Below are 13,339 nucleotides of genomic sequence, written 5' to 3'. Positions count from 1 at the left end.
CAAGAGTTTTTTGACATACGTCAGCATGACATCAGAGCCAGGCAGACTGCACTCGGACACATTTCTAACCGACATGCATCTCGTGCTGATCACCAGTAATCGGTTCTGTGCAGATATTATGCCATTAGTTCTTGGGCATCCCTGGCTTGTGCTTCATAACCCTCACTTTAATTGGAGTCAGAATTCTATTCTCTCTTGGAGTGAGAGTTGCCATGCTGCTTGTTTGGTTAGGTTAGGTTAGGTTAGGTATACGTTATTGTCCCAAAGGGAAATTTGTACTGGGGAGCTCACACACCCTTGGGGGGCTCCTGTACTAATGTCATGAGAATCGGAGATCTTCCTGTAAACCTTAACCTGTTGGGTTCTATTCGTTAAAAAAGAAAAAATACCACTTAATAATTAAAGGATTTACATCCATCTGTTTTAATTTCTCCAATAATAAATACGGTTGCAAAGTATTAAAAGCTGAACTAAAATCAATAAAAAGTAGGCGCGCGTAATCGTCCAGATGTTTAGATAGGTGGGTGATACTTCCTACTGCATCACTGTACTCCTGCCCTGTCTGTACGCAAACTGCCATGGATGACATTACTTCACTTTTCAATAGGGACACAATGTACTTCTCAAAGCATTTCATTACTATTGATGTCAGTGCTACAGGTCTAAAATCATTTGTTGTCTGCCTGTCCTTCTGTGTCTTGTTCTGTGTTTCAGGATGAGCATATGGATCTGTCAAATGTGCCCATCGAGTATCTCGACCTGAAGGAAGTGTTCAGTAAGTCTCGAGCTGCTTCTCTACCTCCGCATCGTCCCTATGACTGTGCAATAGATTTATTACCAGGTACGTCTCCGCCTAAGGGCAAACTTTATTCACTTTCTGTCCGGGAGAGGGAGGCCTTGGAGAAATATATTTCTGATTCTCTAGCAACAGGGTTCACCCGGCCTTCCTCTTCACCTGCGGGGGCGGGGTTCTTTTTTGTGGGTAAGAAGGACGGCTTTTTTCGTACTTGGTGTAGGTGGAGTAACAAATCAGCTGAGCGTCAGCTGATATTGTTTAGCGATCAGTGGTCATCCTGAACAACGCTTGAATTCCATTCGGTCACTCAAGCTCTATTTCATGCATTCATGACCTCGACTGGATGATTGTATTGCAAACCCTTACGGAACAAAAATATATGGGAATATACTGCAAAATATAATGCGATATAATACATTTCCATATATGGGAAACTAGAGCTTATATTTTTCAATATACTGCAATATATGCAATGACCATGTATGGCTATATATTAGTGCATATAATTTTTTTATTTTTTTATTATCCTTTATTGTATACATAGGTGAAACTCGAAAAATTAGAAATCGTACAAAATTTCATTTATTTCAGTAATTCAACTTAAAAGGTGAAACTAATATATTATATAGACTCATTACATGCAAAGTGAGATATTTCAAGCCTTTATTTGTTATAATTTTGATTATTTTGGCTTACAGCTTATGAAAACCCCAAATTCGAAATCTCAGAAAATTTGAATATTACATGAAATCAATTTAAAAAAAGGATTTAAAATATAGGTAATGTTGGCCCTCTGAAAAGTATAATCATGCATATGTACTCAGTACTTGGTTTGGGCCCCTTTTGCATGAATTAATGCGGCATGGCATTGATGCTATCAGCCTGTGGCACTGCTGAGGTGTTATAGAAGCTTCAATGGATGCTTCAATACCTCAGCTCTTCTGCATTGTTCGGTCTCATGTCTCTCACCTTTCTCTTGGCAATGCCCCATACATTCTCTATGGCAGGGATGTTCAACTTCGGTCCTGGAGGGCCACTGTCCTACAGAGTTTAGCTTCAACCCTGACAAAAACTCTTTTCTAGTAGTCCTGAAAACATTGATTAGCTTGTTCAGGTGTGTTTAATTAGGGTTGGAGCTAAACTCTGCAGGACAGTGGCCCTCCAGGACTGAAGTTGCCCATCCCTGCTCTATGGGGTTCAGGTCAGGCGAGTTTGCTGGCCAATCAAGCACATTAATCCCATGGTCATATAACCAGGTTTTGGGTTCTTTTGGCAGTGTGGGCAGGTGCCAAGTCCTGATCTCCATAAATCTTGTCTGCTGAAGGAAGCATGAGGTACTCTAAAATGTCCTGGTACACTGTAAAAAAAATCTGTTCAATTTACGGTAAAATACTGGCAGCTGTGCATGGTTGCCAGAAATTTACCGTATACGGTAGCAACATTTTAGGTTTTACAGACTTAACTTAAAATTTACAGTAATGAACCATATTTCATTATCTGATATAATGTTAATTTACCAACCTAATGAAGTATTAATATCTGTTTTGTACCATTATAATACACTGACAATCATAGTAGTGATGAGAGTCACATGATCAATCAAAGCTCATTGTAAGCAGTTCTTCCTCAAGATAGTTAACACTATTATATAGACACTGCACAGTCTCATTCACACAAACATTAAACACCATCATGGTAACACACATGAAATTTAAAAAATGCAATAAACATGAATTTGACGACATTAAAGATAACATACAACTCTAACGTACATAACTGATTAGAAAGAAAAACTAAGAAAACTATGAAGAAACAGTTATTTCAACAAAAATACATCAAATGTGAAGTGTCACGCAGGGAATTGTGGGAATGCCAATTTATGTTTTTTCACTGTAAGTTATACAATGAGTTGTTCTTTTTCACTTTCAAAAACTGTAAAGTGAACGGTATTTTACAGTAAAATGACATTAAATTAACCATTAGATCTATCACAGTTATTTACCGTATACAGTAAGGAAACATTCTGTTAACCAATTTTCACTGTAGCATTTTTACAGTCTTTTACCGTTAAAATCACAATAATTTTTTTACAGAGTAGACGGCTATGTTGACTCTGGGCTTAATAAAGCACAGTTGAGATATTCCAATTTTTCACCTGTATATTGCACATGCATGTTCCCATATAAATGTCATATTAAACAGATTTCTAGTTCCCAACATGCTTTGCTTCTGACTGACTTCTGAAAGGAGAGTAAATGTTAAAATTAAGTGTTATGTAATGTGTTTTGCTCAGTGTTAATATAGGGGAGATCTGTTAGTGTTTAATGCTCTATTATTTTGGAATTTAAAAGTTTTTCTGGTATGTCTGAGTTTTTGGGGTTATCATTGTGCTGATGTGGTTCTATTGCATTAATAATGTTTACCTTCATATGTCTACCTCTCCTCTTTTAGTGATTGTGCCAAGACTGCTTCCTCTCTGATCATCTTGGTGCTTTACTTATTTTTTTCTAGCGAGTTAATCATGAGAAATCACTATTATCACTTCCCCATGTCTGACTACACATGAGTTCAATGCCAAAGCACTACATCAATCTTCAGCTTTCTGGGATATGATAGCTAAATGTGTATAATGAAAGGAGCTGAACAGATTACGTTTATATTAATTTATTTACAATCAGTGTTATTCTTATATTATATTTAATATAATATTTAATAAAATGTTAATTATAACAATTTATAAATAAAGCATTTATTGTCAAACTCTATAATAATGTTTGATTCACACATTCTCTGTGGAGGTTAAGGTAAATATTTGCCATATCAGAGTCTTTTCAAATGTTATTAATCGCTGCATGAATACTATTGTCAGTAAAATACTAATCTAATCTTGAAATGTTATTTTTAATATAAATCACAAAACAGTTTTGCAAGTAATCAGTTTAATAAATATGACTAAAATGTTCAAGTGTGTTGAATGTGAATATAAGAGAATATACATACAAATTTGACAGATGAACTCTGCAAACCTCCAAAACCGCCCACTGTCTTGAGTTTGGCCCTGTCCTAAATGGCACACTCCATATGCACTTTCAGTCCTGTTGACTTACAATGGCTGACGCGTCCACGTGTCCGTTAAGTCCATGAGACCGTAGGGTGTCCCATTAGTAATTTTAGGTCTCAGAAGGGTGCTCGCGGGCGCCCCTTTTGTGGTCGATATGCGCCCTCGATACACACTTTTGTGAGCTCCGCAGCAGACTTCTTCCCAACAGTCAAAGAGGCGTTGCGTCAAGAAAGTGCAGACTCGTGGGAAGAACGCGAGTGTTTAGGGTGCCATTTGGGACAGGGCCTATATCATGAAAAGGAGACTATGCACCCTGGTTTGGCCTGCAACCACCCGCAAGATTTTAGTTCCATCTAGTGGCATATGGTGGAGCTGCTACTTGTCTGCACGTGAACAAGAGGACATACACATTTATATTAGATATGATAAAAAAAATAACACGAAGGTTTTCTGATGAACAGCATAACAATAAAAAAACACTTGAGAACTCAGAAAGAAAACATTTGCACTAAATTTGGCTTAAGTACTCGGTCAAGTGGTGATTGGTTTATTGATGCCACGCCACAACCGTTACCATAGAAATAATAACAAGGAATTATATATTTATTGTAACAGTTCTATGAAATGTAAAAATCCCTTTGAACTCAAGATTCCAGAATTTCAGCTTGCTGACTTATAAAAAAAACAACGGTCAAATAATTTTCTCTGCTTTGCTGACATCTTATTAATTCAAATATAATTGACAAATATTAATTCATACTTGGATTTGGTCAACATTTCAAACTTTTTTTTGCTTCCCAGTTCATCCTTCCATTCACTCTCATTCTCTCTCGTAAATTCACAATATCTGGTACAATATAATCTAGTATGAAACAAATCAATGAAGGCATGAGATACCTGCATCAAAAAAATCTCAGCAGATGGCAGTAGAGCTCTGATTCTGCAATACATTTGTCACAAGACAGTGACAGTGACGCGAACTTGATAATAAGACAGATTAAACCCCGGGCAGTCACTCTCAATAGACTTAAATCAAATGTATATGACTGTGCCTTTTTAGTCTAACTACCTTGTTGGGGGAAAAAAAGTTTAAACCAGCTGAAGATAGTTTGTTTGGTTTTGGTTTTTATTCTGGTCTCCCAGCCTGTTCAACTGACAATTTTCGCAAATCCCTTTAAAACAAGCAAACCAGACCAGCCTGATCAGACTGGGAGACTATCTAAAACCAACTTTAAACACTACATGAATGCACAGTTAAATGTTAAAATGTAAAGGCACATATAGTAGTCTATACAGATTTGCTCAAATGAAAACATGCAATTTGTGTTCCTTTTAGCCACACGTTGAATATTTCACAGGTCTGCAAATGTTCAACAGCATCCCTGAGGATAGTTTATGGACTCCCATACCTAAACCTGAATATGAGACCTTAGGTTGGTTGAGGAAACCCCCAGCTGGGTATGGATGAAGTGGGAACCTCCCTTCTCAACTTGAGTAGCTTCTCACTACGCTGACCCTCAGTTTCTATGACATCCTGCTCCTCAAGTGATTGACGAATGAGGGACTTGAGCAAGGGCAGTCCAAGGCCAGTCGTGGCAGAGACTGGGACGATGTGCATAAAACGCATTAGTGTTTTAGGGGTGACGTCCTCAGGAAAGATGTGGCTGGATTCTAGGAAAAGCAGAGCATCACTCTAAAGTTATCAATCAAGGAATAATGCAGAAAAGTGGAACAATCACAGTTCGGGTTCGGGCTTGGTCACATCAGCGCGATAAGGCATTGAACATTTTAAATTTAAAACAGCTTATTATGTAGGTAGCCAATGTGCCTAATGCTTTCACTTGATGCAAACGATTAAAATAAATGTATAATATTACCATAACATGTCTTCCTGTGTGCGGACATTTGTTTATGTAGCCGTGACAATGAAACACGTGCATAATGTGCACGCGCCTGTGTTAAAAGCTCATCCTGTTGACATTTCCGATTGCCTTCCTACAGTTGCTTAAAGGAGAACTCCGGTCAATTTTAACATTGAGCTCAATTTTTAGTAAATTTGGAGTGCTGTCAATACAGAGAACAACGACAAAAATCGGTGTTGCCTACACCGTGTTATCCTATTTTTTAAATTTGCACCCTATTGACTTGAATGGGGCAAGTTTTAAACCTGCTTTTATCCTCTTAACATATTTGATGTGTCATACAAGTGCCCAGCCATGTTGAGTGATTCCTTAAGAGTAAACACGAGTGAATCTGACTGCAGTAGATGTGAAAGATATTAATAAAAATGATGTTATATCAGCCAGCGCACATACCTGTATTTAGTTCCTGTTTTCGGTGGAAGTCCAAAGTAGTCGATTGTCGAGTTCACGCGCGTGATCATAGTAACTAAACCTATGCGCGTGAACTCGACAATCGACTACTTTGGACTTCGACCGAAAACAGGAACTAAATACAGGTATGTGAGCTGGCTGATATAACATCATTTTTATTCATATCTTTCACATCTACTGCAGTCAGATTCACTCGTGTTTACTCTTAAGGAATCACTCAACATGGCTGGGCACTTGTATGACACATCAAATATGTTAAGAGGATAAAAGCAGGTTTAAAACTTGCCCCATTCAAGTCAATAGGGTGCAAATTTAAAAAATAGGATAACACAGTGTAGGCAACACCGATTTTTGTCGTTGTTCTCTGTATTGACAGCACTCCAAATTTACTAAAAATTGAGCTCAATGTTAAAATTGACCGGAGTTCTCCTTTAATAAAAGCGGGCTTTCCACACAAACAAACGTACAATTGTCATTAGTATGAGAAAAAAATGGGATTTTAACTGCCGGTCTCGGGTCGGGCTCGGACATAAATATCTTTATGCCTGTCGGGCTCAGGTCGGGTTCGGTTACTGCTCTGTCGGACGCAGGCCGGGCTCGGACAGAATAATTCGGCCCGATCCACACTCTAGTAGAAACTTGAGACTGCCAAAATGGTCAAGTACAAATCACCATCTTTAGGGAAAAATTGCAGTACATACTTGTGGGAATGGTCATTGAACAATTGATAACAATTGCATGATAAATAATGCAACCACTTTATTGATAAAAGCATCTGTCATGATATAACATTTCTGACGCACCCGCTATATACCCAAAATAACACACACAAAAAGGCGAAGTCTAAACTAATATACATATCTGTGACTAATATTCATGATATTACCTATATAATAATCCCTAAATAGCTTGTTTGCTTCCAATAATCCCTACCTTCCTGGTTCTCCAAGTGAGCTTCCAGCTCTCTGAGCTGGCCCTGAGCCTCAGGGAGGTCCATCTTATTTATGACCAGGATGGCTGGCTTGTCTAACAGTTCCTCCTTATACAACTCCAGCTCCTGATCAAAAAAAAAAAAAAAAAATCAAGAACAAATTATGAAGCAAAATCTTGTATACAGAAGCATTTCGTTAAGAAAGGCAGTAGTGTTTTAATTAGTTCACATGTGTTGACATGGTGTGTGTGTGTGTGTACTACTTTTTAAAGGTTTGGGGTTGGTAATAGTTTTTTAAAGATAACTCTTATGCTCACTAAGGCTACATTTATTTTATTTATTTTTAATTACTGGGGGGAAAAAACAGTAAAACGGTAATATTTTCAAATTACAATTTAAAATAACTTTTCTATTTTAATATATTTGATAATGTAATTAATTTCTGTAATATGAAAGCTACATTTTCAGCAGCTATTATTTGCTTATTTGGCACTCAAGAATATTATTTTAGGTGTTAAACAGATGTGCTGCCTATTTATATAGGATTCTTTCATGAAAAGCATGACAATTCTTTAATTTAATAGCAATCTTTTGTAATATTATAAATGTCTTTATTGCTTTTGATCAATTCAATGCATTCTTGCCAGATAAAAGTAATAAAAAAAAAATTTAAATGTAAAAAATTAAATATTATTTTTTTTTATTTTTTTTTAAACATTTTTATAATCTTAAACCCCCAAACTTAGGAACGGTAGTGTATACATTTACCTTGGTTAAAAGCAGTACAGTTTCAAATGCAGACCTAAACGGGGTGTTACTAGCTAGCTGAAACCCACAGACATCGACCTGAAACATCAGAACATGAGATTACTACAACTCTCCCAGTACTTAACATTAAGTTCACAACATAACAGACTGAACACAGTACCACAAACATGAGCTGCTTGGTTCTTTCCACATGCTTGAGAAACTTGTGTCCCATGCCTTTATTCACGTGAGCACCTTCGATGAGTCCTGGTAAGTCTGCCACTGAAACCTTCAGAGAAAAAAATATTCTGTAACTCATTCTGACATCAGTCTGAAGAAGTGTGTATTATAAGACACAACATATAATATAGCTAAATATCTGTTTATGAAAAATGTACCTATATTGTAATTTTTGGTTTAAATCGTGGTTTAACTGTATATTGTACTTTTGGTTTAATTCTCTTTATGGGAGAAGGTCAAAACCAAGCTTGCCAATCAGTGTGCAGAATAAATCTAATTTAGTTATATCCTTACATTAAAAACAAAGACTCCTCACACAATGTGGTCTTCTGAACGGGCATGCCACTGTTGTAACTACCTTAAGTAATGACATGATAGCATCTTGCAGAGATGAGTGAATGTTATGAGTTCAGCACATTTTGAGGAGTATGTCATCCTACCTGCTTGTGGTCATCATACATGATCTTTCCAATTTCAGGTCTTAAAGTTGTAACTGAGGGAGGAGGGAAAGGGGGAAGAATTGTAAAAAAAAAAGCAATATACAGTCGTGGTTAGAATTAATGCCACCCCTGGTATATATGATCAAAATTGGCTGTAAAAAATCTGCATTGTTAATTTGGCCTTTGTGTTTCCTCATATTTAAACTCCTGTGAAACAAGAAGTCATAGCTAGACAATTTCATGTTCCTAGTCACCCTGGTGTGCTAAAAAAGGGTAAATATTAATGAGAATACACAGTCTACTTCAGAGATATTTTACTATTTAAAATTTAAAATTCTAGGGGTGCCAATAATTGTGGCCAATGTGTTTTGGAGAAAAACATTTATTTCATAGAGTGATTTTATGAATACAGTATCCTGAAAAAGGGACATTTCTTTTTTTGCTGAGGATAGATAGATATTTCAACTTTTCACTACGTTGGTTTAACTAATTTGTTACTGATTTTCAGTACTCACAGGGATAGCTGGCAATCTTTGGTTTAGCATGAGACAAGGCAGTCAGCAAGGAGGATTTGCCTGCATTGGGAAACCTGTCAAAAATAATACAAGCCTATCAAACCTGTAAAAAAATGTTTGATGTGTGTGTGTGAGTGAAATACACAGAAAAACAATAACACAAGGAGGGTCACAGAGAATGACGTATAGCAGTTTTTTTTATGACAAAAATTCACAATCAAAGTTTTTACATACCAAGTTTAGTTAAATTATGCATTACGGTATATTTTATACATGTTTAGCTCTTTATGTGCTTTACTTTTGACAGCACTACTTCCCACCCCAGTCCACATTCTGTGTAGAGATTCTCTCACCCTACAAGTCCAAGATCTGCAATGAGTTTAAGGTCCAGCCGAATCTGTCTGGTTTGACCTTTACTGGGTAAGAACCCAGAGTGAAGAGAGCCACCATGACCACCTCTAGCCACCAAAAGTCTGTCTCCTTCACAGTTCAACTCCCCTAAAGTGAAAAGAATAAAATGTTCAATGACACAAAGAGTACACAGTGAAAAGGAACTAACAACACCAATTGGCATTTGATATAAAAGTTCAAATGTGAGAGAAAATGTGTAGAAAAACATCAAACAAAGAAGTGAAGTAATATGAGGAATGTGAAAGGAAACCATTGGATGATCAAGATGTTATAGAGAGGTGTAAATGGAATTACCTAGAATTCTCCCCCCATCCGTTGTGACACTGATCCCAGTAGGTGTGAATACGTGGGTGTCCTCTCCTTTCGCCCCTCTCAGAGCATGAATACTGACAAACGCACCACACAATACTTTATTAAGTCTCTACTCTCTATACTACAAAATCAGCACAATACAAATCAGATTCAACAGCTCTCAAAATCAGGTTTTAAGTCAATAAACATATTTGGACTGCTTCTCACAAAAAGCTAAGTGTTTATTTACAGACTTGTGCACATTATCTTAAATGAAACATACTTCTGCTCATTTAAATATGACATGATACACATGCAAATCAAAGAAATTGTCCACAGAATCATCTTCTCCTGGTATGTTCAATCATGTGCTGATTTTCTGGGTGCATGCAAACAATGAAAAAAGTCTTGCATTTATCATAATCTGAACAGGTGGAACGCAAGAATATTTAATGAATAACGACAAAGTGTTCCTCACAAAACTGTTAAAGACTCGCAAAGATTTTTGCACTACTTTAATGGACTTTATGGAGCTTGACATTTGGGTTCGCAGTTTCGTTATATGGAAAAACAAGCTTGGACATTCTGCTAAATATCTTGAAAATTCAATAGACTTTGTGATAGCAACTATTTAAAATATTGTGAATGCATCCTCTGCATGGAGCTAGTAAGCCTTCACAATATCAGAACAACATAGGCCTCCTTACATCAGATTCACCAGACAAAAGAATAACACCTAAAATGCATGTTTTAGATTTCTCACTCCGACACAATCAATCAATAGGAGAGATCACACAATATGTTAGTGCGAAAATAGGGCCCAGTGACATGACAGATTATGTGTATAGACAGTATATATATATTTATCAGTGGTTCCCAAACCTGTCCTGACGCAACCCCAACACTGCACGTTTTCTTTGTCTCCCTAATCAAACACACCTGATTCAACTCATCAGCTCAATATCACATGGGTTAATGAGCTGATGAGTTGAATCAGGTGTGTTTGATTAGGGAGACAAAGAAAAGGTGCAGGTTTGGGAACCACTGATATATATGTATCACTTAAAATATCTTATTGTGGATTAAAAGAAATTCCTACTATTGCCTTTCCAGAAGTATTACTGACAATTTCGCCCACCCTTATATTCTTTCTAAGAAGGACTCACCAGCTGTTTGAACCAACACCTGCAATGAATCGTTTGTTAGGGTGTTTGTCCTTAATTTGCTTCAATGTAGTGCCTTTCTGGGCCACCACACACACATCTCCACCGTTTCCCCCATTTCCCCCTAGACGGGGCAAACCCATTCCTCCGCTTCCACCCCTCACATACAGCCGTATATTATCCACAAAGTTACCATACTGAAATAAAAGAGATGCAGAATTAGTTAAGTTCATGAAACTGTTTGTATTTCACTTTTGAACGCATGGAAATTTTCAAGCATAAAGATATTTATTTCTCTGGTGTTGACAGTACAATCAAAAATATCTTTAGTTGTGTTCCAAATATGAACAAAGGTCTTACAGGTTTGGAATGACATGAGGGTCAGTAATTAATGACAGAAATATCATATTTGGGTGAATAACCATTTAAAGTCACGTTTTGCGTTTGTGGTTCAGATAAATCATACATTTCACATACGTGTTTTATGCTGTTGATGTTTTCTCATAAACCCAACCTAAATGAAACTTCAACAGCGTAAGAACAGAGCCCTTATGATGTCCCTTTGAAATGAGCAGGCAATACGTTTTGCTTAGGTACCTCAATCCTCGATAGTCGAGGGAGGAGAGACGCAAGGAGACCACAAACGCCTCGTCGACAGATTACGCACGTCGCACTTTGCAGCATACTCAATTTCATTAATTAAAGTGTGTCTGGTCTGGGCCTCGGGGATAGACAAACGTCAAGATTACAACAGTTCACATCAGGAAAATGACCGACAGGCTACTTATTCACGTCTGCTAGCCTTAACCCCATAGTGATTTTAGCCAAAAGATAAAACGCATTAATTTATGAAAATAGTCCTATAGGCTGCCTAGCCCACTAACAAAATAAGGAATTCTTACATCAGATTTATGGATATGTTAATTGGAACAGCTTTTGCCAGCTCGATTTCTACTCATTTCACCACAAGATGACAATATGCTAAACATGTTAAGTGTGTAGCATCACGTTTGTTACAGTTATAATCATAGTAATTTGTTACACGACCTGTTAATGATACAGAAGAGCATGGGAAGGTCGACCCGATCGGGCCACCTATGACTTCCTAAATGTCATTCTATAATTTGGCAACGTTACTAACCTTGCGGAGGCAAGCTCTGCTTATCCAGACCATCCCGAAACAACTCCTCAAGTCAGATATTGTCCTGAACTGGCACACAATCTATCTGTTTTTAGTTACAACGTTCCAGATTCTGCATTGCTGAAGTAAAGGACCAAACACGTGTGTGCTTCCGGAAACATGGCGATGTGTGCCGTGATTGGCTGCAAGTGCTTGCCATGTTTCCGCCTCTTCCAGTCAGAACTAAACTAAAAAGTAAAAAATAAATTAATTCAAAATTTTATTCTTTGCATTTTATTCCGTTAACCGTAGTTACAAACAAAAGAGCAACTGTCACAATAATATTTATTTACATAGTACAAACTAAAATATTTTCTCAATAAAATACAATTATTACTTTTTTTCTTTTAAATAATAATACAAATTAAAAATAAATTATTTTACAACAAACACACCGGAAACAGCCATACAACATACAAAACATAATAACATTGATTCTCAGTTTTTATTCAGCATTTTCTCATGGTTTTTCATAAAAGTATAATATATTAGCATTGTTCTAATAAGGGTACTTTGTAACGCCGTGTGACAACATGCCCCACCTGCGCAACTGGGATTTAGCCCCGGCTAGTGTCTTCTGCTGGTTAAGTTAAAAAACTGTTAAATCTCAACTGTTAAATAACAGATATAAGTTTAAAATTATTTAAATTTAGACAAATTTGATATTAACACAAACAGATATGAAAAATTAACACACAAGAAATGTAGGCTACTACTTTTGCTTATAAATGTTCAGCGATATCTTACAAAGATTTCTGAATTTTGGAGCAATTTTTTCTCGTGTTGGTATTGGCAACTAAATAAGTTTCCCCGCTCAGCTTTTCTTATAATTTGTTTAAAAAATAGGCTACTTGATTATTTATTTCACAAGACACCAGAAAACCTGTAATGCGCTGTGTCAGACAACAAAACTGGCATGAGGCAGGTAATTATGAGCAAGTCCCCTTTGAGAGATAATATTAGGCTATTATTATTAAAACTACAACGCTTTTTTAAAAAGGTGTTTCAATATTGTTGGCCCACTTTGGTTAAATGTGTAAGATAAACTGGGCAAGGGGGATTCAGGTGAAGTGGGCGACCTTTAATCTTCATTATACTCAAATGTATTAAATAAATTGACCTTCACTGCTATTTTGACATATACTTTTTAGAAAACAGAATTGAGTGTGCCATTATTCAAGTCAGAGATGGAAGAAAGGAAAGAAAGAGCAGAAAATATAAGTTATAAGTT

The 13,339-nt window shown here is 36.7% G+C and overlaps 1 protein-coding gene across 1 annotated transcript; it reads right to left on the bottom strand.

The window, feature by feature from the left end:
- Nucleotides 1-3,679: 3,679 nt before the first annotated feature.
- gtpbp10 (GTP-binding protein 10 (putative)) lies at nt 3,680-12,283 on the bottom strand. Its single transcript, XM_079626680.1, has 10 exons — nt 12,070-12,283; nt 10,932-11,125; nt 9,769-9,860; nt 9,417-9,561; nt 9,064-9,137; nt 8,549-8,601; nt 8,050-8,157; nt 7,890-7,967; nt 7,124-7,247; nt 3,680-5,528 (listed from the first exon to the last, which is right to left on the bottom strand). The coding sequence occupies exons 1-10, from the start codon at nt 12,100-12,102 to the stop codon at nt 5,287-5,289; spliced, it is 1,143 nt and encodes a 380-aa protein (XP_079482806.1). The 5' UTR covers nt 12,103-12,283; the 3' UTR covers nt 3,680-5,286.
- Between the last annotated feature and the right edge of the window lie 1,056 nt (nt 12,284-13,339).

This window comes from Phoxinus phoxinus (genome assembly GCF_949152265.1).
Source record: "Phoxinus phoxinus genome assembly, chromosome: 10".
Classification (NCBI taxonomy): Eukaryota; Metazoa; Chordata; class Actinopteri; order Cypriniformes; family Leuciscidae; genus Phoxinus; species Phoxinus phoxinus.
Note: the sequence above shows the minus strand (reverse complement) of the source record. Positions and strands in the feature narration are given on the sequence as shown.